This window comes from Dermacentor albipictus, chromosome 3, assembly GCF_038994185.2.
Source record: "Dermacentor albipictus isolate Rhodes 1998 colony chromosome 3, USDA_Dalb.pri_finalv2, whole genome shotgun sequence".
NCBI lineage: Eukaryota > Metazoa > Arthropoda > Arachnida > Ixodida > Ixodidae > Dermacentor > Dermacentor albipictus.
The window spans coordinates 101004319-101032034 of record NC_091823.1 but is presented as its reverse complement, the minus strand read 5'-3'; the positions used below and the strand labels follow the sequence as shown (position 1 = coordinate 101032034).

At 49.9% G+C, this 27716-nt stretch overlaps 2 protein-coding genes across 3 annotated transcripts in view; both read right to left on the bottom strand.

Annotated features, from left to right (window-relative positions):
- The window catches only part of LOC139057492 (uncharacterized), a 55214-nt gene extending 41971 nt beyond the window's left edge, over positions 1 to 13243 (bottom strand). The window contains exon 1 of one of the 2 annotated variants that reach the window (XM_070535831.1): positions 13121 to 13243. The gene's annotated coding sequence lies outside the window, so the exon portion shown is untranslated. The remainder of the gene's footprint in view (positions 1 to 13120) is intronic. The other variant, XM_070535830.1, reaches the window with a different exon arrangement.
- LOC139057491 (uncharacterized) lies at positions 249 to 7191 on the bottom strand. Its single transcript, XM_070535829.1, has 2 exons — positions 6995 to 7191; positions 249 to 3708 (listed from the first exon to the last, which is right to left on the bottom strand). The coding sequence occupies exon 2, from the start codon at positions 3650 to 3652 to the stop codon at positions 593 to 595; it is 3060 nt and encodes a 1019-aa protein (XP_070391930.1). The 5' UTR covers positions 3653 to 3708; positions 6995 to 7191; the 3' UTR covers positions 249 to 592.
- Positions 13244 to 27716: the final 14473 nt, after the last annotated feature.

Sequence of the window (27716 nt, the reverse complement as noted above, 5' to 3'; positions counted from 1 at the left end):
ATCCCCTCACGTTGGCCAATCGCAAAGCACTCTTTCACGGATCTCTCTCTCTTTCTCGGTGCTCTGTAAGCCCACGCATTACATATCTAATCGAGCTAGCGTCCGCAGTGTCTGCTATGTATTTGTATTTATTAATGAAGAGAAAATAAAGGGTATTGTGACATTGTGATATGACCATTTCCCAAGCGAAGAGAAAAGCGCGAATAGGCAGTCTTTAGGCGAGAAACATCACAACCAGCTCTCGCCCGTAGAGAAATAAGTGGTTCGTTGGCATTTATTGTTTTTCTCACGCTCAACGCCGTAGCTTCCACCTCGGTTCAAAGGGGAAACACTCCATGTCCGCAGAAGCAATCGTGACGATTAATCGCGGTCATAAGAGCGATAATTTCGCCTCGCGGGAGTTTTTGTTCGACACGTGTCCCAACTGCGCCACGTTGCAGCTCGTCAAACACTGCGTGGAGAAATCTAAGCAGAGTGTGCGTTTTATTTATTAACAATTGCGAAGTACGCAGCTTCGCCACGAAGGTCGAGAGAAGTGGTGACGTTGCACCTATACGTATAGATCTCTGACTCGGAAGGTGGGCAAATCAGTCTAGCCTTTGACCATGCGGCGCAGTTCGAAGAACTTGCCCTGGAATCCGATGGCACGAGGAGCCCCAACGGAGCCTCCCTGCACCTCGACGCCCGAGTTGTACAGCACTTTCCGGACGATCTTCCAGTTCCAGTTCCGGCCACTGGAGAGTCCTTGAGCCAGCTCCGCGAGGTCTAGCGGTACGCGATACCTGTGACCGCTCTTATCCAGCATCACGTTCACCCGGAAGATGACGGCGAACTTGATCAGCCGACCTTGGATGCGCATGCCGTAGAAGTTACCTCGCTCGTCCACTTGAAGCAGGGCCCCGACGCGATGCAGCGCCAATATGAGTTCACCGTACTGGAAACCTGGCAACGAACGGCGAAGGATTTTGATGTCCCGAGGAATCATAAAAGTGCGGCCCCGGATGATGACCTGCACGTTCCTGCCGTCGCTGACGCCACCGGCGACGGAGGGCGCCCGGCCGGTTCCCTGCACTGGATAGAGTTGACCTCGGATGACTATTGATATGATGTCACCGCCGTCGGGTGTCATGTTGACAGTGATGCCTTGCGAACGCAGCGTCTTAATGAGAATCTGAATAGCCATCGGTCCGCTGGAGCGCGCGAAGGTCATCATATCCTGGATCTGGTCAGGAAGCGAGAACCAGCGGCCGTTTAAGTTCACCCGAATGGTCGTCGTTCCCGAGGGATGCGCGGACGGTTCGCCGCCGGCACCGCGGCCGCCAATAATGTACGGGAATGTGTAGTGTTGGCCATTGAAAATGAGCGTGACTTGACTTGCGGTCCTCTCCATCATCACTCCCATCTTCTGGAGGCTATCGAGAATATCTTGGAGATTGCTGGGATTCCTTATGGTCTGTAAGACCTGAGTGATTCGAGGCAGGTCTGCGGGCAGCCTGTAGCGGACCCCGTTGATGTTCACAATGAGGCGGATATTCATTGGCAATTCTAGCACGTCGAATCCCCTTTGGACGCTGTGAAGAACGCCATCGGGGCCCGGTATGAGCTTGTAGCCAGCCTGCTGAATGACGATCAGAAACTGTCCAATGGAGATTCTGCGATCTTTTAGCATGCGCAATAACCTTGGTGCCTCCCTGGGCAGCGTGAAGCGTCCTCCTCCGATATTGACTACGGTATCTGACTGACGCTTCACGGGGTACTGGCGTTTGTTGAACAATATCGCTGTCACGGCGTTGCTGCTGTCTCGCACTGGGACGATGCCAAACTGGTTGTACAAGAACGCCAGGACTTTGGCAGGCATGCCGTGCTGCTCCAGGTAGGTGACGACAGCGGGAAGATCGCGTGGTATCCTGTAGACTCGGCCGCCAAGGTTGACGCGTAAGCGAACAATCACGGGGAATGGGATAGGCACACCGTCCATGACGATCCCGACAACATTTCCAGTGTCCGGGTCTACAGTCACGGGGATGCGTAACTTTTGAAGAGCGCCGATGAGTTCGCCAACGCTAATGCTACCAGGCTGCTTCAGTATGACGTCAAGGTCCGCGGGAATGGTGTAGATTCGCCCATTAATAGTGACGCGCAGGGGTGCCACGGAGCGCACAGGATAGTTCCGGCCGTTAATTATGATCGTGTTAATTTCCCCGGTTGGAGACTTCTGAGGGCGAGCGCCAAGCGTAATGAGAGTAGGCAGTACTTTGTGGAATGCTTGAGGATTGCTCTGCACGAAGCTGATCAAGGACGTAAAGTCTCGAGGCAAAGTGAACCGGCGGCCGTTTACGACAACTTGCGTGGTGACTGGGTTTGTAAGAGTATATCTCCTGCCAAACAAAGTGAAGCCCGTAATTTGGCCGGAAGGGTTTGTCGTCACAAGTGCGCCGAGCTGCCGTAGTATCGTCGTGATCATGGTCATCTGACCCGGATTCTGGCTAATGAAGGACGCCAGCCTTGGAGCGTCTCTAGGCAGCACGAACGGCTGACCGTTGATCCGTATCGTAAAAAGTACCGTGACAGCCCTAGGCAGGTTGACGTGCCGGCCATTAATTATAACGTAAGTGAAAGGCCTCGTAACGTCGGGAAATCGGACGCCCTTCCTGATCAGAATGTTGTAAATGGGAACAAAGTAATCCGGATTTTTGACCAGAAGCTCAAGATAAGATAAAATGTCCGGTGGCACGGTTTGAGAACCGGTCGTAATTTCAACGGGCTTCATAACGTCGGGAAGTACATAGCGCCCACCGGGCTGTGGAAAGGCAGGCATGTTTGGCATCCCTGGCGCTCCTGGCATCCCTGGCGCTCCTGGCATCCCTGGCGCTCCTGGCACCTCCGGCATGCTCGGCACACCCGATATACCCGGAACACTCGGCATACCTGGCATACCCGGCATACCCGGCATACCCGGCATACCTGGCGCACCCGGCATACGCGGCGTACCTGGCACACCCGGCACACCCGGCATTCCCGGCATTCCCGGCATTCCCGGCATTCCCGGAATTTCCGGCACTCCCGGCATTCCCGGACTTCCTGGAATAGGTAACTCAGGCTTGAATATTGTCATTTCAGTAGGCACTCCGGGTTTCCCAGTGAATGAAGGTATGACTCCAGGGGATATAATTGACCCGGACGGATTGCCAGGAAACCCAGGCATCGGATGAGGGGCCCGCGCACTTCCAGAAGGGTTGCCGTGATCGAAGGGCGGCGTCAACAAATCCGGTTGCATCACACCTCCATTGGGCGTGCGTCCCGACGGGTGTAAGGGCCTCTCCCGCAGGAAATCGATTATAATCTCGGCGAGGTCCGGGTGCCTCTTCAGTATTTCCAAAATCAAAGGCTTTGAGTTTGAAGGCACAGGAACGTCAACGCCCTTGATGCGTATCGTGACGGTGGTCGTCGACGACCCGGGATTCAACACTGTCTTGAAGATCCTCACAAAGCTCGAGGCATCCGGGCCTTTGATCCACCTGATGCGCCTGTCCTCAGGCCTGAACACCGCGAACGAATTGACGCAGTACGCTGGACAAGGCACATCACAGCGGCCGCTTTCGCTGGCTGCCCACAGCACCAGCAGCACGGGCGGCAGCAGGCGGGCCAGCATCTTCGTCTTGCGAACGCCGGTGCTGGTCGGGCATAGGAGCCACCCCTCACCGTACACTGCAAGAGAAAGCGGGAGTCACGTGCGTCATGGGTTGCACACTGCACACAGCGCACGCGTAGACTCTCCGAGAAACGCGGAACCTGCAGAGGGAACTAACAACTCGGCCGCACTCGCGAATATTCCGAGTTTTCATGCATGTTCTCCAGCGTTTGAGATATGCGACAAGGATAAACGTTTGTTCCGTTCTCAGGCGCACGCACAAGACGTTTTACCGCTAATTCATGTTTGGTCTCCCGAATCGAAACTTTACTATCACAAGTCTTAGCTGACAGTTTATGGCGTAGAAGGCTGGGTATATTGTGGTCTGGGTACATTTACATTACTTCTCGCGGAAAGGAAGGTCATCATGTTCAGCCGATTGTGGTGATCGCGATAAACCTTCTCATGTGCCGCTCTTCTTGTGTGAACTTTAAAAGAATGCGTGGAATGTTCCTGCTAATCGTTGCTCAGATTACGCCCAGGCGGATTAGGTTAGAATACGTGATTTATATAAATTCATTTCTTTCTTTCTTCGTGGATGCAAGACAATTAATTCAATTTAAATAACTTTTTTTAGGGTGACATCGCGCTTTAACCATTTTGGCACCTTGCCAGGCAGAAACAATGCACAATATGGCACTGAATGACACGAACGTCAAATCCTTCCGTTTTTCTTCACAGGGTCCCGTAAACTCCTTTGGATCTCAGCTTACACGAGTACACATCAGCATGTCGTCCTGACACATCACTTGTTATCCAATAAGCATAGGTGACGTGCATCTCGACCAGTTCCCTGTAAAGTTCTTGCTCTCAAGCAACGCGGCAGCGGGTTTTCGCTGTGATATTATCCTAAATACAGGTGTGGAAGCCACAACAACTCATTCGCCTTTAGCACATGAGTCCCTAGGTGTTCACTACTAAACAATCTTTGAGATTGCTGCGCCAGAAGTTTCGTATCTGTAAAATTAGTTTCCGACTCTTTCGTTGCATCGTTTTGGGCAAACTAGTGCATCATAGCCAGTGTAATGGAAAATGGTCTCGCACTCAGCCAACTGTCTTCGTTCACTCGTATGTGTTTAACTCAATACTAAATTCATATTCTGCAGAGGATGGCGCGAGCTTACAGTACGCCGCTTGCCAGCAACTTCATGAAAAACCATGCCTCACCAATTGAAACCCTTTTTTTTTCGCCTTCTGCTACCTCTACCAAGCGACTCTATATCAACGCTAGATTAGAACCTGGTCTACATACGTAGCCTCAATGACGGCGCTCACGACAAAGTTATACGTAGACGCGGCGGACGCTCCGCTGAGCCTGCTCGAGAAAATTCCTATGAGATAAGAGCTATCTTCGAGCTCTGGAAAGACAGAAGTCACCGAGTCAACATTTCTACCACGGCGCCATCGCAGGGTTTATGACGTGCTCGAGGGACCCAGCTGAAAGAACGCAGCCGTTGCATGACGAGCATAACACCATGGCACTATTAACTTCTTGAATAAAATGTTTCTACCACCATCCACCACTAGAGATCTTCCAGATCTTCCACGCACGATTATCCGTCACGCGATCTAACAGCTGCGCCTGCTTCCGGAAGCCTCAACCCCTACTCACGAGAAGCTCTGCGCTCGGTCCGTGGCTGTCTAGGGAAGCCTCAACCCGAAGGCGGCGGCTTGGGGCCCCTGAGACCAGGACGCGGCTGCTTCTGCTGCTGCTCCTCGCAAAGCCGACGGCTCCGGACCGGAAGCTCCGGCGGCTTACGTGTAGTAGGGAGCGGATTGTCCGAAAAGGGTCCTTTTATCAAGCGCGCTTTATTTATCGGCCAACGGCCCGCAAATATATGACCAAGCAGGCATGACAGCTTTCCGGCAGTTGCCCCCGTTCAATGGTCGCTCTAATGAACTCCGTCTGGAGACGTCGGCGCGCGGCGACCAATCCCGCAGCCCCGCGTCCCTTTCCCTGTCTCGCTCTCGATCCCGGGGTTTGCGTTCGTGAGCGCTCAAGCTTTCTCCGGCTCAAGCGCCATCAAAGAAAGGCGACACTTTACGGCTTCCAGGAAGGCTTTCGAACCGCATCCCCTCCCTCTAAGCCCCCCCCCCCTCCCGTCAGTGGGCAAGCCCTTCCCCATGCTGCCATCCACCTCCGCGTCTAACCTCCCGGTAGCACGACACGGCGTCACCTGTCGCGACGGCAGCGCTTGCCTAACGCGACATATTCGATTCGGCGAAGATTTACGTCGGTAAGCGAACAAACGAAAGACGCCCTCTCTGCTGTTGCGCTTTCGCGATTCGCTGCAAGCGGGAGCCACGCGGGTTGACAGGCTGTTAAGCACCGCGATGCATGACACGCGACACGTCTTGTGGCGGTTCGTCTTACCCCGGGAGAAAGGTGCGCGCTTCGTCGCGGTAATCGCCGTCGCTAAACTGAGAATGCGGTCCGTTGGTAGGCGGGAGCTCTTGCCATCCGCATCTCCCGCGTCGAGGATGCTAAATAGCCACCGCTGTAAATTATGTTATCTCCCTCTCCGTTTCCTGTGGCTGCTGCGAGCTATCGTGACTCAGTTCTCGCAGGATGTTTTGACTTCCTCGGTTCCTTTTTGTTTCAGTGTGTCTAATATCGCAAGTACAGACAAGTGATATGAGACTCGCGTACTCTGATTCAAACACGTGTATAGCACGTGCCACGACGCATCTCGGTCATCGACTCTTGTTCCTTCTCGTCTTTTGCATTATCTCGCGCGTTATGCATCCTAGAACATACTCTCGTGGCGGCTACAAGTATGATTGCCACAAACATGGCAGCGTTACGGCAGCCATTTTTTTTTCGCGTGTCAGCGCGAAATGACTCTGCGTTGAATTGCGCTCCATCCAAGTATATATTTCGGTGACGTAACGAATTGGTGGGGCACTGCACAGCTAATCTTGTTGGTCTGCTAACCCTACCCTCACCTGCAAGTGCGAATCTGTTATCTTTCTTTTCTTACTCCCTCTCAGCTGCACCACTTTCCCGCCAGTCAATATAACCTGTTTACTCGGGCAAGTCTTTCTTATCGCTGTTAGGAAGTCGAATAGCGTGTTCACTACGAGTTCCCTAGGCTAGGGTTACTGGCTTTACTTCCAATGTGGCAGTCAGCAGCGGACCTCCATCTCATCGACGTCAAAGGTGACGCAGGCCATAGGGCCCAAGCAGTCTGTTCTTTCCTTATCCGAGAAAAACGGTCGCGATATGTAACACCGTCCTCGGACGGTCAATCTTTGTTTCCTTTCTCTCTTCACCGCGATCAAGGAAGCAAAAGCACGACTCACCTGCCTTTTTTTTGAAGAGGCGTCGTCCACCGTGGAGTCCGGAGTCCGGCCGTCGATTCTCCTTTATAAGGCTCGGTCTCTCGTGCGCTGCCTCCCTCCTCACTCGCACGGGCTGCAGCGGAGGGCTGATGGGTCGCGACCGCAGCTCAGGCGCGAGAAAAATACGGCCGCCGCGAGCACGTGAGCCTGCCCGTAGCCGGCAGCAGCCTCCCCTCCCCCTCACCCCCCACGCCCTACCACACAGACCCCAGCTGCCGATCGACCATCTTCGGTCTCATGATTACTCTGACGCTCGCCGGTGAGCCCGGCAGCTGCACGAGGATTAACCGACGCCGCTGTTACTCGCCGAGGCGACGACGACGACGAGCAGCGGGAGGACGGCGACGCGAAGGCGTCGCGCTGCAGTGAACTAGCACGAGTTGTTCTTGCAAACTTGAGGACATCCCCCGTAGTTTGTCTTAAAAGCACGGCAACAAAGAGGAACTTGGCACAGAGTTGTCCGCAAAAAATTGCGTGAAATAACACTGGCGCTGTGCTCAGTTTCACACTTGGAGTGTAACGCTGTGGAAGCTAAGCAGGAAAGTTTGCTCATCAAAATGCACCAATCCGCGGGCTTCGTGGTCAGCTTTTGGGATCACACATGGTCCCGCGAGCCGCTAATGGAAAACCCGAAAAGGAAGACAGCGAAAAGCGAAATGATCTATAACAACGTACATTAGCAGCTGTATAAGACAGCTTATTTAGTTTTAAGGGAATGGACATTTCTTTCCTTTATTACTGACCCTACATAAAGAGTTGGTTCAAATAATCATTTGAAGAAGAAACCGAACTATTTCTTATTGCGAGCGCCGCTACTGCAAGAAGTCTGGCTAGCTTCGGCAGCGTTGCACGCTGTGTATGAAACGGCGTATAGCGTCTAAGAAAGCTGAAACTGCGGTGGCTCAGCCAGTATGGAAATGATAAATGAAGTACATGACTTTTTCAAAATTTCGTCCTTCTGGCTTCAAACGGCATTCAGACTTTGCGAACTGATCATTTCCAACAAATAGTACTCCATTATGAATGAAACAATTCGCAATAACAGCTATACATGTGAGCGGAAGCTTGTTTTTTCTATGCGTATTTATAAAAATATCATTCATTCTTTAAAAAAAAAGTGTTTGCACCCTTTGGGACACACCTTGTCCCATAACAATAATCGTCATCAGCCCTGCTTGCGTTTCTTTTCTCGAAAACTCTGTGCTCGCTACTTTCTTGTCAGTAATGCAAGGTGACGTTGATACATGCAGGCCGTTCGTGACCTGGAAGCTGGACGCGCGCAGCCATAAAGAAAGGAAAGGCGCGCAAGATAGATGACGACTGTTGATGTGGGATAAGATATGCCCCAAAGGGTGAGAAATTTTCATAAGAGTGTTGCTGGGAAATTGTAAAAGATGAAGTGTAAGAAGTAATGTCACAAGGATGTCTGACGCCACAAGCATGAATATTTGACAAATCCGTGTGCTACGTATTGTTCCCCATGGTTGCTTAAAGATCGCCGTACCATAATTTCCTGCTCATAGTTTTTGTAGGAAACTCCATGGAACGTGACATATTGGGCGCATTTTGTTGCTTTCGCCCCGTCTACTTCCACCCGGACGCTGCAGTCGGTGTTCTTATCCTTCCGTGTGAGCGGATTTTCAATGGGGCAGAGCGCTTTCTATTACAGTCATGATATAAGCGCAAAACAGGTACGGCTAAAAAAAAAGTCATCTGATCTGTCGTATGGCTACAGCCACGCGAACAAAGGTTCCCAAAAGTTCCTAACTGTCGAGGCAAACGATCGTCCCGACTCGTCGTCAGGCAGATCAAGCTTTTTCTTCTTTTTTTTTTTTTTGACGCACATGCGTTGCTCACTTCAATCTTGGACGTATAGCGTGGCGATAAATACATGCGGCGATGCCACGTCAGAAATAGGTGCGAAATAACGTTCGGTGTAGTTAGCACGTTACACGTCACGCCCGAAGGCGACGCTCAAGCGAAAAACCACATGAGGCTCACGGGACTGCACAAATCCACGTTTGAAGATTGTATCCGAGCTTCCTTCGTTTTAATCCGCTGACGGAGCGAACAAATAAAGCGCACAGATCTCGTTTTAAACTGCTGCTCTGCTATTGAGAACGTCGTGGGCTTGAGCCTTACGGCGGCTTTGGCCGGGGGCATTCTGGTGGGAACTGGTCATGCAAACGCACATTGCACCGAGCCTTAGACAGATGCGCTAAACAACCCCATTGAGGTGGTCAAACTTAATCCGTAGACCTGTACAACGTCTCTCATGCTTTGGGATGCCAAGCCTCAAACAATCAACATATTCTTAGACTTCACTCACACCCAGAACAGCTGGAATGATGAACGTTTTGTGGAGCTAAATATTTACTAGCGCTATAGCTGATTTGTCCACTTTTTTTTCTGCAGAATAGGAAAATGACACCTGTGCCAGACTTGTCTTAGCTTTAGCGCTTGAAAATTCACCGTACGGCAAGATCTAGCCGGAATAATTCACCTGAGGGCGGATTTTATTCTCGGTAAAAGGGCCGTCCTAGCAAGATGCCGCTGTTCGCTACCTTTTCTCGATGGCGGCTCTTCTTTTTTCTAACCATCATTAATAGAAACAGCTGGTCTGCCCCTACTCTTCACGAAATTATCCTGTTTGATATCAGGTTCCAAGGGGCGGCAAGTCGTCCCACTACAGTGGCTTATGTGAGAGTGCAAGGGCTGTGACGCAATGCGGCGAAGCGCACGCGCCGCACCGAATAAGACAGTATATGGTTTTGAATGTGCTTTGTTTTTATGTTGGTTTTATTTAGACATTACACATCTTTGGAAGTAGCGTCAATATTTTTGACAGGGCGAACGTGAACACCATAAAACTAAGAACAAAATTGCGCCCCAGCTTCATGGCAAGAAACATGTCTCTTTTGTCACTCTGTTTCAGGTTCCTACCAAACAGAACCCGCCGTGGTTGCCTAGTGGCTATGGTGTTGGGATGGTAAGCACGAGGTCGCGGGATCGAATCCCGGTCATGGCGGCTGCATTTCTATGAGGACGGAAAGCGAAAATACGCGCGTATTTAGATTTAGGTGCACGTTAAAGAAATCCCGGGTGGTCCAAATTATTTCGGAGCCCCCCAGTACGGCGTGCTTCATAATCAGATCGCCGTTTTGGCGCGCAAACTCCCATAATTTTTCCCAACAAAGAAGAAAGTTTCCAAAAATACTCGTTTCATATTGACGTTGAGAGGAACGAAAAGTTGGATGGCTTTTATTATCTTCATTTCAGAGTATGATAACGACCTTAAAATGAGCGAAGTAAACCATGCCAAAATTAACCGGTGGCATGTTTCAGTGAGTGAGTGAGTGAGTGAAGAAACTGGATTGCAGGTCCGGCGAGGACGCGAACTCGTCGCGCACTTGACTAATCCCGCGTCGGGACCGGCAGGTCTAGCCCACTGGCCCGATCGTGGGCACACCGGAAATCCAGGATTTGCTTCTCTAGAGCGGGGCTACGCAGAAGCGAGTCCCACTCCTCCTTGATGAACTCGGGGTATGTCTACCCGCACTCCCAGAGTATGTGTGCTAGAGTGGAGGTATGCCCGCAGGACGGACAGGTGTAGTCGCGACACACGTCGGGGTAAGCCTCGTGGAGAACGAACAGACACGGATATGTGCTGGTCTGTCGAAGTATAAGCGAAACGGCTTGCGCCCTATTCAACTTAAGGCGATGGGGTGGAAAGACCCTTCTAAACATGTAGAAGGATTTCACGTGGGACCGGTCGAGGGTGCTCCCCCGAACCTCAATGAGTCTGCTCACGAGGCTGCGCGTGACCTCATCGACAACGCTTCCTCTGTAAGATGCATTTGCAATCTTGCACTCAAACCTTTGATTCAGCCGAGAATCCCAGGCTACCTCCGCATGAAGCAACGCTAGCAGCACTATCACCACTACGAGAGAGAAGCACCTCACGCATACGTGCCAGAAGAGGCGATGTGCATCTCGTAGCTTCCTGACCAGCAAGTTCAAGCTCGTAATCGCTTCCCAAGGTAAGGGACCCTTTATCTCGCCTTTAACTCATCTACGTTCCCTTCTGTAGGGCAGCCAACCGGGCACTTTCTTGGCTAACCTGCCTACATCGCTCCCCTCATACTCTCTCTCTCTCTCTCTCTCAAGAAGAACCTCAATCCTGCCGACCGCGCTTTCCACATCATTTCTTTGTACCTTTGCGTTCCTACCTCGGTGATGCATTCACAGTCACATGCCAAAGAGTGTCGCAAAGAAACATCCCGATTACGCAGAAAAACTTAAGAAAAAAAAGAGGATAACCTAAGCATCGGTTGTCGACACCTGACATCGGCCGCTATGGGGGTCTACGAATGTGTCGACGTAGGAGACGGTGCTTTCGTGCGCGGGAGACCGGTCGTTTGTCACAGCGAACGAGCACTTGCTGGACCTTTATTGCGTTTTTATGGGTCATTCTGCTTGCGAAAGCAGCTGTCGCCAGTAGCATCGCAGTGGCGAGCCTCTTTCAAAGGAACAACGCGCTCCTCAGCCGCCCACTCGCGCACCAACCCGACGGCGGAGCGCACGCGTTTGTGATTTAACACGAGTCATTATATAGTCAAGGTATACCTGAAGCACGCGTAGGTGCAAAAAATGAAGAATCTTCAAAATGCGTGCTCGGAGCGACACGTCGCTCGCGTACTCATATAGATCGCACACGGGGATCCTTTATATGAGCTTTTGCAGACAGAGGATATCATTTTTTTTTTTAGTAAACGTTCCTTTTTTTCACTTCTCGAAGCAGAAAAAAAAAACACTGTTTGGTTCGTGAGTCCTTCGCAATTAGGTATGCGACGACTCCCTGTAACAGCAGTGATGATTTCGTCACCTGCGCTCTGATCAGCAATGCTGACTAGAAGCACCATAATAATAATAGCATCATTATACATAACACTTCCACCCTGGATAAGCTCATCGAAAAAAAATTATTGCCACACGGCGCGACAAAGACAGCTTGGAAATTTAGATGAGAAAATTACGGTAGTGAACTGTGTAGAGGGTATAATCTTGAGAAGAGGCAGTCGCAGCTCCGTGTGGTAGTCGTCTTTCTTTTTTTGTGCTAGTTTCGCCAGCAGCCTTGTGGGCGATTTACTTGAGGAAAATAGCGGACTGGGGCGTCACTGTAGCGCGCCGAATGAGCAGCAGTGTGGCACAAGGGCCAAATAAGCAATATCGTTCAAATCTTTGAAGCAGGAGCCATTCTTGAACTTAATCTTGAAATGCGAGAAAACAAGCACGGACAGCAAAACCTACGCGCCCATTACAAAAAACAAAATAGGAATACTTATGTTTTTACGGGACCGGTGTAAATGCGACAGTCTTTTTGTATTCTCTTGTGCTTTCGGCATTCCCAAGTTTTAACAGCGACCACAACTCTGAGCATGTACTTAGTCTTGCCCTAAAACGTCGTTCCAAGTCCAACTGGTTTTGCCCAGCTGGTAGCTGCAAGAATTGTTTCGTGTCATCTTGATTTCTTGAGTGTTCTGCCTTCACCGTTAATCAGATATTATTGTCGGCGAAGTGGTGTCTCACTTGGCGGCCGTGTGACTTGGTTGATAAGTTTTGTATTTTGGAAGAGTTGGGTAATCCGAGAGAGGCGACGAAATTTCATCGTCTTCCTTTTTTTTCTGTGCTGAAAATTTGTTGCTACTATGGTTTGACTTAATCAGGATATGCCAAAATACTGCGACGCGTATTTCTAGCGCTGCGGAGTTCGAGGTGGTTAAAATTCGATTGCATTGGAGCCTCAGTTGATGGCCAGAAGAATAGACGGAGACGGGAACGTTCTCCCGCGGTGCGATGAACACAGGCACACTTCGAGTTCGTGTGGCAAGAATGGTTGACCAACAGTATGGTGAACATTTCTGGAGTTGCAACTCCATAATTTTAGTGCCATTAAAATGCTGAAGCCGAGTTGAGCTTCATTTCGTGTAACAGTTTTCGATTTGGTCCGTTGAAAGGAACCATTTATGTACGACTTCTGTGAAAGTGCGACGAACTCGGTGCTGAACTAAGTACGGAAGGTCTTACCTTTTGCCGGAGGCAAGTTGGTCCGCACTCACTGACGGCGATCCATGATGCAGAAGGAGAAGTGGTGATTGGGGTGACCGTGTGTTCGATGGAAGTGACTGGACGAGGTGTGCGAAGGTTTTTTATATGAAGCCGAAAAGGCTTTGCGGACGTGTCTCAAATGCATTGGCGCCCCAGTGAAGTAAAAAAAATTATTTGCTCACGTTTTTTTCATATATGCATTATGCACACTCTACGAACTAAACAGCATTGTTTTCCTGTGTCAAGAAAAAAGAGAACAGTGTCTGCGGGCAGAAAATGGCCTGATGATACGTTTGTCGAATGAACTAGACGGTATCATCATATCCCGGATCAATGCAGAAATGAAAGGAAAAAATACTAGTGACAGCCAAAACGTAATATAACGACAAATGGAGTGCATTTAAAAAGTCGCCTTCGTTCTTTCTGATGCTCCTTGCGAATCACCTGCATATCACAGGACAGAAAATGATCATTTTCTGGAGATGACAATAAAACGATCGCCACTATACACGAGCACAAGTTTTGAGATACTTGCTTAGGAGGATCTGCAGATCCTTTTTCTTTTATATACCTCTAATCTACAGTGAATTTTCAATTCATTCAAGACATCATTCATTCTTTTTTTTATTTACAAGACGAAGCATATATACAACTGTCGCTCACAAACAATACCAACATTATCTTCGTATATTTATTTAACTCTACAGTTCAATTCAATAGACCCGGTCAAGAGACGAGTACACGCCTACCAAGATGCGAAATGCAAATGCACAATCTCAGTAGCCTGCAGAGACGTTTTCAATTCTCTCCACACACAAAAATCCCGAAAAATAAAGGCTAAAAGAGAAACGAGAAGAAAACACTTCAAACAGCCTCCAGACGTAAAGAACAATGGCCTTCTTTTGCGAATTCAACGCGCTGATCGACGCCACATTTCACGCGAAACCGCCAGTGCACACGTTGGAACGCTGCCACGAAACTAACTACTGAAAAACAAAAAACCATTGGTTTGAAGCGAAAGGGCCGCTGCGGGGGCCCGAGAACGGCACCTGGCGCGAGCTCTGATCAGCCGCACGAATGGCGCTATTCAAGAAACGGAAGGGCCCGCGTGTCACCGGGTGTCGAGGTTATATATAGGGCGTACCGCATTATCCCAGAGGCTGACAGCCCCGACGTGGGCTCAAATGGCGCCGCTGGTGGCCGGACACTGGCCGCTGATTGCTGAATGTAGCAGGCCAAAGACGCGATCGCCGTCCGTATACGCGCACGCCGTAGCTCCAGGCTTTATTCACCGGAGTCGTAACTCCTTCGTGACACGGCGCGGGTAGCCCCCGGCGTATGCCGACTCTGGCGTAGTGCTCCCGTTTCTTTACTCCCGACACAATCGAGCCATGTCGCTCCGTCGCACGCCATAACTCCGTTGATGCGGTAACCCGCGCGTCCCTACAGCAACCCCATGCTGAAACGTCGCCAGGCAGTCATCTGGCGACAATTGCAAACACAAACATTCCCCAGTCCAATGCGATTGCAGCACATTTTCCCCGCGCAATACCCGACTGCTCTTTGCAAATTATGTCAGGAAACTAGAGCGACGCTGTCACACATGCTGTGGGAGTGTCGGGTTACATCAGCTACAATGGCAGTAGCTCCGGAGGCTCTTGCGTCGAAGTGGGCCGCCGCTCTGCGCAGCTCCAACCTCAAGACACAAGAGTGGGCTGTCCAGCAAGCCCGAGAGGCGGCGACGAGGCAAGGCCTCGAAGTCCCCTCATGGGAGACCTGAGCCCGGGTCGTCAAATTTGCCGGATTCAGAATAAAGTTGTTTCCATCCACATAGCAACTCTCAATGATTGCACGCGAGCGCGAGCCCTATATAACGCACTTGCAGCAGGGTCTGGTGACAGACACCGGCGTTACAGGTGTGGTTACCGGCTTGTGTTTGCACTCACTTGTTGCTGGATGCATTAAAGTGCCAGCAACGCCAATAGCAGGTCACTTGCTGTAAAACCTGGCGATTGTGCACTTGCCACTGGTCGAAATTCGTGCGTGCTTTACACTCACGTGCTTCTCCCTGCAACAGTGGACCACATTGTAGTATTACATGACCGCATGCCGCGCAACAAACCATGCCCCGATCGCGTGGCCTTCAAAACTGGGAGCACTGCCTTGTTAGACTGTATGTCGAGACGCTGGCTCCAGCCTGAGCATCCTTTTCTTTTTCGACCATAGTCTAATAAAGACCAGGGGCCAGTGCGACACCACCGTGACCAACGTATATGTGCGCAGACTTACGTAAGCATTTACATTTGCGCACCACTCCTTGAGGCCACATCTGCACGGCCCCGAAATACATGTACGAGACATCTCAGTAGTCGTCGTTCATCAGCTGCACACGCCGGTTTATATCCGATCCCCCAAGTGTAGCAGCATTGTGCTTAGTCAGTCATCGGGAGGAAGTTCAACTGAATGAAAGCCGAGCGATAATGGATCTCTTCGTGGCGCATATGCAGCTCAAGCACACTGTGGTGAACTGTTAAAAAGAACAGTGCAGTGGGTGGCTCTCACGTTGCTGGCGCTCTATACATATAGCCGCAAGTGCCGGCTGTATACCTATAAATGTGCGTTGCACCCGCATGTGCATGGGGATTGGTCTTCGTCAAGCCTCCTGACGAAGTCAAATTCCCTTTGTGAAAACACTTGCTCCAGATGGAGCACCCCTTGTTCCCCGGAGTTGATCACATCGAGTCTCAAATGTTCTGGTGCTTTGAACACAAATTGTTCACAGTCCACTGCAGCGCGTGTGTGCGTGTGGGTGACTTGTATAGCTGGGCTTCTATAGGAACAATTACGCCCAGAAAGAGTGTCACGCTACCAGCATACATACTTCCAAATATGCAGTTGTCAGGTTGTCAATGCAAGCGAAGATACCCATGGTGCTGGCATGCGGATAGCTAGGTATTCTAAAACCTTGATAGATACACACTGCTTTGTCAGCCAGTACACTAAGCTGCGGTGAGTTCATGCTGTACTTTACACCCTCGCATATCGTAGGATTTCTCCGCCTTAACAGAGAAACGAGCATGTTTCATAACTGTTGCATAGTACATGTGAGCGCGTCGGCTACCCCAATTTTTTTAATGTATTTTTGTGCTTGTGTGAATAGCTGATTCAGAGTCACTCACGTCACGCAAATAAAGGCGCAGGGGCGCGGTGCTAACAGCTGTGATCAAACGGCTCGATCTTGATCGCAAAATGAGAGATGACTGTTATAGTTCCGAAAGAATAGAGCCACGTATACTACGAGGCGCGATTACTGCAGCCACCTAGGGACGCACGCAATGACAACATTGACTTACGTGGAAAGCCGAAAAAAAAATATATGTGCAAGCAAGTCTGAGAATTGCGTTAGGGAAAGGCCACATCACCTGCCTGTTTTCACGGGCAAGCGACGGAAACGAGCGCCTTCGGTGATTCTAGCATACGGAGACTATATGCAAGAGGTCCTCCTTTGTTCCCAATGTAGCGCTAATGAAATCCCGCTCTTAATTAGTAGATATGAGTTCCTATACTGCCTGTCAGGTCGTACAGGCTCCGATCCCGCCCCCCTCCCCCCTCCATAGCTTTCTAATTATTTTCCAGCTTGCTGGAAAACCTGCGTATCGAGAATTAAGGGGATATTCGCGCATCCCTCTCTCCTTCTCTCAGCGCGCGCGTGTGCGTGCGTGCGTGCGTGCATGAGCGCGCGCGGATCGTGTAATTCTCCCAAAGCTAGCTTACTACAGCGCGATGCTCAATGTGTTCGCAGAAACGCCGGCGTTCGCTTCTTACGATCTGCCCGTGGGAGGCGTGCCCTCGAAGACGTTGAAGCGCGTCGCGCGCACGTGTTCTGATCAGCTGCGACGAGCATTGCGAGTCACGCTGCGCGCAATTCTATAGCGCTGCTTCGCGCAAGGACGTCGCGGCGCACCGAAGGAGCAGCTTCCCGGCGGCGTCCTCGCCCCTTCAAACGCGCTGCACGCAATCTGGGAGGCACGGATTAATATAAGGTTCCCGGTCGTGCCCGCCGTGTCTCGCCGAGTGATTGCTGGCGATGCTCTGTCGCGCGCACGCGTCGGCCGATGGCGTCAAAAGCTGCGAATCGCGCTTGCTCCGCGCGCGCGCCTCAATGAGGCTGACGCGCGTATACGGCCGTCCGACCGCAACGTAATCGTGTGCGCGAATTCGCGAGTGCTATAAAGAATCCGGGCCGGACTCTGCGCGGCGAAAGTGTTGGACGCCTGCGCCGCAGGCCACACGTATCAGGCGTTCTGCTGTTCTCTCCTATGTGCGCGAGGTTTGCTGGTCTCCGAATGCGCAACTCTGAATTGTGACGAGCTTCTCGAGGCATGCGTGATGCGAAATACGAATGAAATGTGGCGGCAGTGCTGTAAAGGAGTGTCCCCGTATTTAACGAGTATTAAACATGCAAAATATAAACCCTGCGACACCTTGTGCGCCCTGGTGCGATGTATCGCGTCAGGCTGTTTCCCGTTAGCGAAAATTGCTGGCGAATCGCATCAATCATCTTAAAAAGTGGTAATAATTTGAATGGTGGCTCGGAAACACCTCAGCGAACAATTTGAGGTGATGGTTGAAGGAGCTTTCCGGCGCTTTTGGAACTCTTTCTTATAAATGAAGTTGGGTTTTTTCGAGCGTAGGATGCGAACCATTGAAAACTGCAACGTTTAGCATAGCGCAAAAGCTCCTCAGACGGTGTTCTAAGAATACATGGGGGTGACATTTTCGCGCAACACAGGACGCGAGGCACCTCATGCTAGCCGTTGCCGACGTCGCACTTCAGTCATGGTACACGACACAAGACAGAAGGTAAGCCTTCAGCATTTGCAGCTGGAAGTGTATTGCCCGTCACTCTCAAACCACTGTATGCACAGCGGTGTGGTATGCCCACAGCTGATACAGCAAGAACGCTGTAGTGTCTTGTAGCCCGAACGGTCATGCCGGCAGACAAAGGCAAAATGCTGCCCTGCTTCAGAGCCGCTTGAGCGGAGCGTGAGCGTACGTCAACTTCGATTCGTCATTTTTTGCATCCAATGGCACTGCGCGTCTCTGTCACCTCTACATGCCTTCTAACCCTTCCTACACGCGTGGCACATGCGTCGTCGACACCGTTACAACATGGCGGCCGTGACAAGGGAGGCGCCGACGGTGCGAACTCCACCTTGATTGTCCGTATAATTAATATCACAATAAAATGAGGCTTTCGTGCTATACTAAAGGACAACTTTCTGCGGCAATGAAGGCTATAGGCTACGGGGCCGGGGCGCGCACAAGAATGTTCCTGAAAGAAATTGCGGCAAAACTCGTCCCACGATGACTGTCGATGGTAATGCGATTAGCATTCGAGCAACGTAGCGACACCCCGTATTTCTGAAATCGCGCTTATTTAGGACCTGTAGTGGTCATCGTGAGACTTCCGTTGCTTCGGCTTTGTGCCATATACTGGGGTATTGTCCGACTATGCTATCGCTTCGATTGCCAATGTCATCCATGGGCATGATGGCATGACGGCAGACTGCATGATGCCGACGTAGTAACGGCGGTGGAATGATGAAGGAATGACGTCGGTGCGAGATAGGGGTGGTACGAGAACGACGGCATGACGCCGATGGTATAACGATGACAGCTTGGCGACGACGACACGTAGACGATAGGGAGAGGATGAGTATCTTATCCTTCACTACCCCAAAAAGATGTCCGCGAGAATAGCCTCCCCATTCCTAGGGCAGACAAGGTGGCATGAGTTGAGCCCACGGTGAGTGAGCCTGCAGCAGCGGCAGTGTCGCCGTGCCTCCCGCTTTCCTGCCTTTATTGCGTTAGCATTCCTAGGGTACTTCACGCATTTTCCGGGAGCCAACTATCTATCTACAGTTGTATCTAACCGTTTCCCCGCCTACCTTGTCCACTAGGTAGTCAATGGTCGAATGGCTAGCGCATCGGACTGCTGTGCTGAGGTAATAAGGTACGAAGCATGGGCCCCTGTGGACGCGAGACTGGGTAGGTATTACTGTTCGAAGACGCTCTTTGACACCGATTTGGAGTACTGGATGTATGCCACTCGGTTTCTCTTGGTGTAGAACCTCTTGGATGCGAACTTGGATCACTAGATGTGTCCATAGATATGTGCCGCTCTTCAGTTGGTCTTTGACACCAACTTGGGTAACTAGTTATGTACCACTGTTAATGCGCTCCTCTACAATGACGTGGAGCGGAATCGAACTCATGTCACAAGGGTTCCCCAAGGACAGCAACCCGACGCATTAGCGAGCTGCGTCACAGATGCACCGAGTATGTGCCGCTTTTCAATAAACGCTTTCATGTCAGCGCTCTAGCGAGCTGCCCCATGCATGCATTGGGTTTGTGCCGTTATTCAATGACCCTCTCACCAGCTTTTGTCACTGAGTATATGCCACTGAGTGTGTGACAAGCGAGCGAACAAGCGAGCGAACAATTCTCAGCGTTCATAGGAACCGGCACGCCATGCTTCTCGTCTCGGAAGGCACGCGTGGACTTCACGGAAGTGCCGTTAGATGACAGAGCGTGTTCAGAAAGAGGCAAGGTGGATGAGCCCGCTTGCCGCATGAGGCACTTCTTAGCGTTCGCACGCAGAGGTACCATGCATCTCGGAAGCCACGCGCAGGCTTCGGGCGGCGACGCTAGAGGGCACCGCGTGTTCTTGGGGAAGCGCGAAAGAGGAAACACGCTGCAGTAGCCGCCTCATACATAACTCGTTTCGACGGTGGCAATACGTTGTGTCGCTATATTGATTCAATGCGAAACGCATTACCGTCCACAGCCATCATGAGATGCGCGCCGCTGAATTTTCTTCTTCTTTTTTTACCCTCACCCCTCCCTATCTTTCAAAGATTCTGGAGGAGGCGAAGGAAGCATCGCCTAAAAAATTAACTCATTAAAACATTAGGACAGATCCAACGCTTGTTGTAATCTGCTTTAAGCGAAGCTTTCTTCAATTAATTCAATGAAATGCTTATGAACAGACGCGTGACGCGTGCAACTGTACTTTCTTTCCCAGTTATGTGATTCCTTAATCCTCTGCTTATTGGGAAAATATGCTATATGGCCTCATATGAATATGGCTGCAAGGATTCAACGATGACTTCCCATGACATATTTTCGTGTTCTGCAAGTGCCATGTTTTGCAAGTGATGAACGGAGCATTGTGAGCAGAAGTGTACGTACACAGAGAGAAATATTAATCGTAGTGATGGATCTATTGCGCGTCAACATCTCTGACAAACATCACCCCTACCGCGCGACCGCGAAGGCCTGCCGCTGAGTTTATCCGGCTATAATTACTTTGTAAATCTCATTTGTGCTGTAGACGTTCTTCGTGTTTTCCCCATCTCCGCACCACAGCTCTGCGGGAGTCACCCACTACCTTTGCTTAGTGATATACGGACGCCAAACCCAGAAGCAGAGACGGGAAGGTAAGTCCACATACAACATCTCAGCGATCGTAATGCCATAGCGTATCAGAATTGTCAGGATTGCCCTGCCCGCATGCAGGATCGGGTCGCGTTACAAACCACATTGAAACGCTTGCGAGGACCCATATCCTGCAATAGTGCAAGGATCAGTCCACCAAATCTCCACTTTTGACTACTACACCTCCGAGATCGGCTCTCTTTATTCGGTAAGAAACCGACCGACGGTCATACAGGAGGAAACCAGGAGGATAGTCAAAGAAACCTTAATTTTAAAAAGTTGGGAGTTCAGTGCCAAAGATGTGAGCAGGGAGATGATAACCTTTGAGCAGGGAGATGATAACCTTCTCTCAATCTTGTTAACTAAGCGAGAAAGTCGCTAAATATGGCTAGTTTTTAGTCACATTAGCACAACTACGCCTTTTTGAATCTTAGATACATTCTGGTGACGTAAATAAGCGATAAGCTTCCTTCGCAAAAATTTTAAGGGACTTTTTCTAAGTTTAATGCCTCGCCTCCCTTTTATCCCATCTCTCTAACTGGCTCTCGTTTTCAGTCTCTTGAACTGACTCAAAACGCCAACATCTGACTTGAAGAAAGAAAGAAAGAAAGAAAGAAAGAAAGAAAGAAAGAAAGAAAGAAAGAAAGAAAGAAAGAAAGAAAGAAAGAAAGAAAGAAAGAAAGAAAGAAAGAAAGAAAGAAAGAAAGACATGGCGGAAAATCGACATCATCGTCGAATTCGACAGTGTCCCAGAACAGCAACCCAGCAATGCCTCTCGTGCTATGTATATAGTCGGACGGTCTGCGAATGCCCCCGCCCAGTCGGGCCACGGAAAGGGACGCGCTGTCTTTTCGCGAGCGTGATCGACTCCTACACGCCTGGCGCGGATGTACCGACGAGAGCAGAGGAAGCGCCGCGTTCTCCTAATTGCCGGCCGGCAGCGCGGAGGCGGCTTCGTGAGTGATCGCGCGTCGGCTGCGACTGCCGCCGCCGCCTCAGCCGAAACCGTGGCCGCCGCAGCAGCGGACACCGCATGCACGTGGCTCTGCATCACGCGCGCCGCGAACGAGAGGCCTCCCTCATTTGCGAATCGTGATGGTCTCGTGCAACAGCTGTCTCCGGCACGGGGTAACATATTGGCCACCGCCGGCCGGGCCAGCGGCAAATTGTTCCGCGCGCCGGCCAACGAGCCCGAGCCTTCGGGCACGGCCTGTCTGCGACCTGTTCGCGGATGAAGTTGGCGTCGTGTGAACTGCAGCGCTACTGTGTGCGCCTTCTTCGCGCAACAGCGGCAGGAGAAAGAGCTCGCCGAGCGCGTTGTTAGTGGACTCTAGTATGCTCGGTATCGTTTAGAAATGGGCCCATTCTCACACTTTAAAGGAGCATTGACCATTTCTCGCACCTAAAATGGCCGTATAAAGGTCGCAATCACCCACCCTCCCCCCACCCTTCTTAATGTTACCTTGCATCCGCACCTATATACCGACTTGCCTGCCTCTGCCAAGAAAAAAACGTGCTAACAGTACACTCCCTGTGTATAGCTTCATCATTCTGATGATGATGATGATGATGATGATGATGATGATGATGATGATGATGATGATGATGATGATGACGACGACGACGACGAGAAAAGGGAGACACTAGCTCAGAGCGAGCCCACATTGGGTGGTATCAAGACACGGGTGGTTGGAAGAAATGAGATAACGAAATTTTGTGAAGGGGTAGCTGCATGGGTGAATGGATATGTAGTTCACTTCTAGGGTATGATCGCGGATACATAAAGCGAGAACAGAAAAGTGGATATCCTCTTACAAGTAAAAGAACTCGAGAGCACCGTACGTATCACGCCCCTATACGTATACTTGTTTGCCAAAGTAGGCGCAAATTCCAGACTAAGCCCACAAGCCAAAAAACATACCGACGTCACACAGAGTGACCAAAGCGGGAGAGCGAGAACGCGTTCTTGTAAGAGCTAACTTGTTCGCGTTTCACAGTGTCAATGTAAGAGTGATTACGTCGATCATTCACATGTGGTTGCCTGCGATCCGTGCACGTGTTATCAGGCAATGTTTTACACTTTCGTGTCTCCGCCGAATCAGTGGGACGTGACCTATATATATATATATATATAGGTATGTAGTATATGCGATTATATCGTTTTTTTTCTATTCATGATCATTCGGCCTACATGGTACTTTCATAAGCACGTCTAGGCTCAACGCTTAAGTGCTGTGAGAGTACGAAGGCTCTCTAATTCAGCCTCGACAATAAGCTTCGACTGATGCGGTACCTAGAGGAGTTCACCCGGCCTCAACAATACCGTCAGCAAGGCTCAAATGTCCGTACAACTAGTCGGTTGTTAATGCAGACAACTTCGAGCAGTCGGACCCGTTCCCTTGATTCAGCCTCGCGCCCTTTCATCTGCGTAAAGCCGCGTCAGCGGCCAGCGCTCTCACCGATTTCCGCGTTCCTTCGGCGCAGCATAAATCGGGATAAACCTCAACGCCCACCTTTCGTTCTCCATATACAACGGCGTTAAGTGCGAAAGTGAACGACAGCTGCGCGCAAGAACACGCGTAGTCCGAGTTGAAGGAGACCACACCGCGAGCCGTCTCGTGTCGTGTTTCTGTTCATTTTTGTTAGCCCGAGGTGCCGATCGTTACTGGGAAAGAAACAGCAGAAGGAGAGGCAAATCGAAAGGTCCCGCATGTAAGAGCAATACGCGAGAGCAGCGTGTTTTTTCACAGGAAAGCACGTCACTCAGACAGGGGCACAGCACCTGCGCTCCTCACGGTTGTAAGCTGTTCAGCCGGCAACCGTGGCGGCGCGCAGGGGCTCGTAATTAGGTGGGTACGCCAATTGGCGATCGCGCCTTCTTCGCCGAAACATGGTTAGGCCTATCGCTCACACGCGTGCCGCTGGCCCAGTTGCGCGTGCGTTGTTTCGGCGCTCCGCTTCACATGTTCCAGGCAGTGCTGTGTATACAGCCCTGCGGGTGCGCTTATAACCCAGTCACGAGGGCGAATGAGTTTCAAACTCTGTGTCACTCCGCACCCGCCTGTCATCTTTATTTCAATTCGCCAAACGTCCCCTGTCAAGAGAACTTGATATCGGTACCTCTGCAGTTTGTAAATTCACTCCTTGAAGAGTGTGGATGGAGCAGAGTAGCCGTCAACAGCGCGTCGCAGTGCGGGCACTATTTTGTCGCGCGCCAGAGCAGGCGTGCGTCGTCCTGGTCCCTGGCTCCGTAGCGCTGCACGGAATTAGCGAGGTGCAGAATCGGCGCGAACACGCCTATTCCGCTAAAGGACTAGCAGGAGCCGATGTTTCTGTTCCTTCAGTGTGAAAGGCGTCGTGCAGAGAAGAAAGGATCGCTGTTTGGCGTCAGCGCCAAGGAAGGGACTATGGAAGCATTGGGTTCTTACCTCGCGCCGTCGAGTGAGGCTTTGTTCACTATACAAAGGTGACAGGCGAATCGTGCGCGAGTGACCTGACGGCGCTGTTTGTCGTATGTTTGTGCCAGTGAGCGCGCAACGCTTGCACAAGCGCTGTCCCCCCCCCCCTTTTTTTTTAGAATAACAGAATAATTTTTTTTTGCCATGCCAGCGCTTGTTCCTAGTGTGTCTTGGACGAAATATGGCGACAACACGAGAATCCTCGCTGTAGTTGAATCGATTTCTGCTGCCACCCGAGATGTCCTGCCGCCACAGAAAGGCCGCGAATACCAAAATTGTGTCTGAGTGTGTGCGTGTGTGCGTGTGTGCGTATGTGCATGCGCTTATTTCAGACTTGTACCATTTACGGAAAAAAATGAACCGATTACAATTACAATTACTTCGTTCAAAAATGCAAATGATTACAGTTACCATATACGGCTTCATGAAAGTAACTGAGAAATTACTCAAAAGGAATTTGATTATTTTTTTACGCTACTTCCCTCCAAGAGAGAGATATTGTATTGATTGGAGAGACTGGGAGGTCGATATTCCCCTCTTAACATTGATAACATTGCACATATAAAGTAAACAGAACCAGCTGGTCAAGCGCTTTCAGTGCGTCCTCTGCAGCTTTTCACACATTGGTTTTCTTCACCAAAAAATTGCTTTTCAAAAATTTAGTTGGTCACCTTCCCTCGCTTATGTTGTGAAAACACCAGCATCAACACTGAAAGCTCCCTCGATGTGTGCTCTGGGGTGTTTGTTGGGCGGTGTTCTAACGCATACGATTCTTGCGCACAAGATTATGGTTATTCAGCATCAGTGTCATCTACATGAAGCGCAGCGCTTCATTGTTGCTGATGCTTGGAGAAGACGCTCCTGGTTGGGCCAAATGAAAAGTCGCCACTCGAGACATACCAGTATCGGTTCAAAATTCTTCGGCCAACGTCTTGGATGGAGCGTTGAGATTAGGAAATAAATACTGAGCTCCATAATTTGCCCTTCTGACCATCCGCAAGGCCAGGCACGTACCTAGGGGGGTGGGGGGAGGCCCCCTTTCGAAATTAAGCAGCATACCCTCCCCCCCCCCCTTCGCCCACGACACCAGCCCTCACATACATTCCTAAGGCGCCGCAAAATCAATGTTGAGACTTGACAGCTATTCGGCGGTCAACATTTTGCTGGCTTTTTCACTCCTTTTAGATGGCGTAGTTATCGGCATCTCCTGGAGTGTGCAGGCCAGTTTTCTCATCGATTCGGTGCCCACGCGATTGACTCGAGATGCGCTCAGTTGTCAGCGTCTATTCAGCGGTCACGTGCATCGCTGCTGCTTCGTTAGTTCAACCTTCTTTGTTTAGACTGATCCAGAGACCAGGAAAGTAATTCGGTTCGTGGTCAGCTGGTCCGCATGCTCGTGAAACGAGTTGCGGCCGGAGAAAACGCCAACTGCGTTTAACTTTTCCTTTTGCTTCATTATTTCCTCGAGTGACGGCTCGCCGCGATGCTGGAAGATCCTCGGACTGATATACCCGCGATATGGGTTAGATAAGGTGCAAAATAAAGTAACGCGAGACAGCGTCCATCATCAAACCCTGCAATAACCCTCAAACCCATAAGCAATATGACTGTCACCCGTCACCTCGTCTTTTTTTTTTCTAATTGTACAGCACTTTTCGTGCCAAATTGGCAACTGGAAACAAGAGTCGCAAGAAGTTGAGAAATTAAGCAATATACAAAAGAAGAGAGCCAAGGCAACGGCCAAACAGAAAGGAAAAGCGAAAATTAACAAATTTAACCGTTGTTTATGAAAATATTTATTGATCACCATCTTCTTTATTTAAAAGGGAAATAGAGAAAACGCCGCCGAAAGTGGAGAACGATTCCGTGTGTTTTGAATGACACTTCTACAGTTATCGGTCGAGCCGCCTGACGTAGGCACTTCTGTGATATGGTTATTTGGGTGTTTTTCTAACCTTCCACAGTAGGCGCAGTACGTCTAGAACCACAGCATCCTGCGTTCTACGTTGTTGTAAGGGACTGGCGGCCACGCATCGTTACACAACTTCCCAAAATTAAGTGCCAAAACGAGTCGGTTTCGGCACTTAACTTGGCGGAGCATTCACTAAACGAGGAATCCAAATGAACTGTGATTGTTCCGCAAGCATATATTTCTCTATAGTTCTTCCAGAGCTAATTAAAAAAAACGCTAGTATAGTCGGATACAACTTCAGTCTGCAGTGAAGCGCCGGCCACGCCCTCATAACCGCCAGCCACTGTTCCTGCGCGAGAGCTGCAAATAATTCGTACTACAAACTGTTCCTGTTACCCAAAGAAGGCGGTAACCACAAAAATAACATTACTAGCGCCTAATTTTGTACGTTTTCCCTCGCCTATTATAGTGAAATGGCGAAAGCCTAATTCTTTATTGAATTGAAATAAAATACTTCGTTTCGCTACAACTATTTATTGTCAAGTTTCATTTCAATTGGCAGTGAAGTTTCATAAGTAAAAGGGGTTCAGCAGCGAAATGAACTGTACCGTAGACTTTTGAAGAGTGAAATGCTCAGACTCCACACACTTCGTCCGTGTCTGTTGCACACCTCATTGCTTCTGCCAATGAAAAGACTCTTCAATAACAGCAAGCGCTGTTATTGATTGGCTGGAGGAGTAACACAACCCCGCGCGGTCCGTGTGCCTCGGCTGCAAACTGCCGTTTTTTTTGTTGTTGTTGTTGTTGTAATCTACTATAGTAATCTTTATTTCACACTTACACTTGTTTATTCGTTCTTGGCAGTGTTCTTCCTGCGCTTCTTTCCTGCGCGAGTCCGTTTGACGTGGTTCCTTGTTTGCCAAGTAAAAAAGTGGTGTATCTCACAGGCATACCACCTGTAAGATACACCTTATTTCATTTCTGTTTTGCGTGTTTACACGTTTTTATGGCGAATGGTGAGCGTTATTCACCTTCGTACTAGTGAAGGTGCCCCCCCTCATATGCATAGAAAAGTTACCTACAAGGCGGTTCAACATTTTCCTACTATATTGGTGAATCATGTTTATGTTCGTTTCTTTTGACCACTAACAAGATGAGACGGTGTTGCGGCCAGTGTAACAATCAAGTTTTGAAGAATTGCTCAAAACAGTCATATTTTTTTTCATTAATTAGCAAGAGGACGTCCAATACTACACCTGCCCCCGCGTGACATGAGCGGGGCATTCCAGATTACCTTCAAATTTCAAGTATCTCACAGTATCAATTAAATTCAGTTTTTCAGCAATTCAACATTCAGGCCGCAAGTGAGAAGGCTGTTCCTGCTTTAAACGCTTCTCTCTTTTCAAGATAAATTAGCTCTTTTGAAGACCCCGTCTATTTATTAATGAAATCTGACGTTGAAACTTCTACTACAACTAATGTCAGGAACAAAATGACACTGTTCCACCTACGAGATATGAGCTATTTAATTGTCCTTATACATTCGGCACTTGGTAGTTGCGAATCCTGTGGTTGTTTTTCACGAACGTTGTTTCCTTTCTTTCTTTCTTTCTTTCTTTCTTTCTTTCTTTCTTTCTTTCTTTCTTTCGTGTCTTTCTTTTTCTTTCTTCTTGCGTGTTCTCGACACATCCTCTATTGTGGGTGT

Excerpts from the sequence above, each read along its gene's own strand:
- LOC139057491 (XM_070535829.1), bottom strand. The coding sequence starts at position 3,652 with ATGCTGGCCCGCCTGCTGCCGCCCGTGCTGCTGGTGCTGTGGGCAGCC.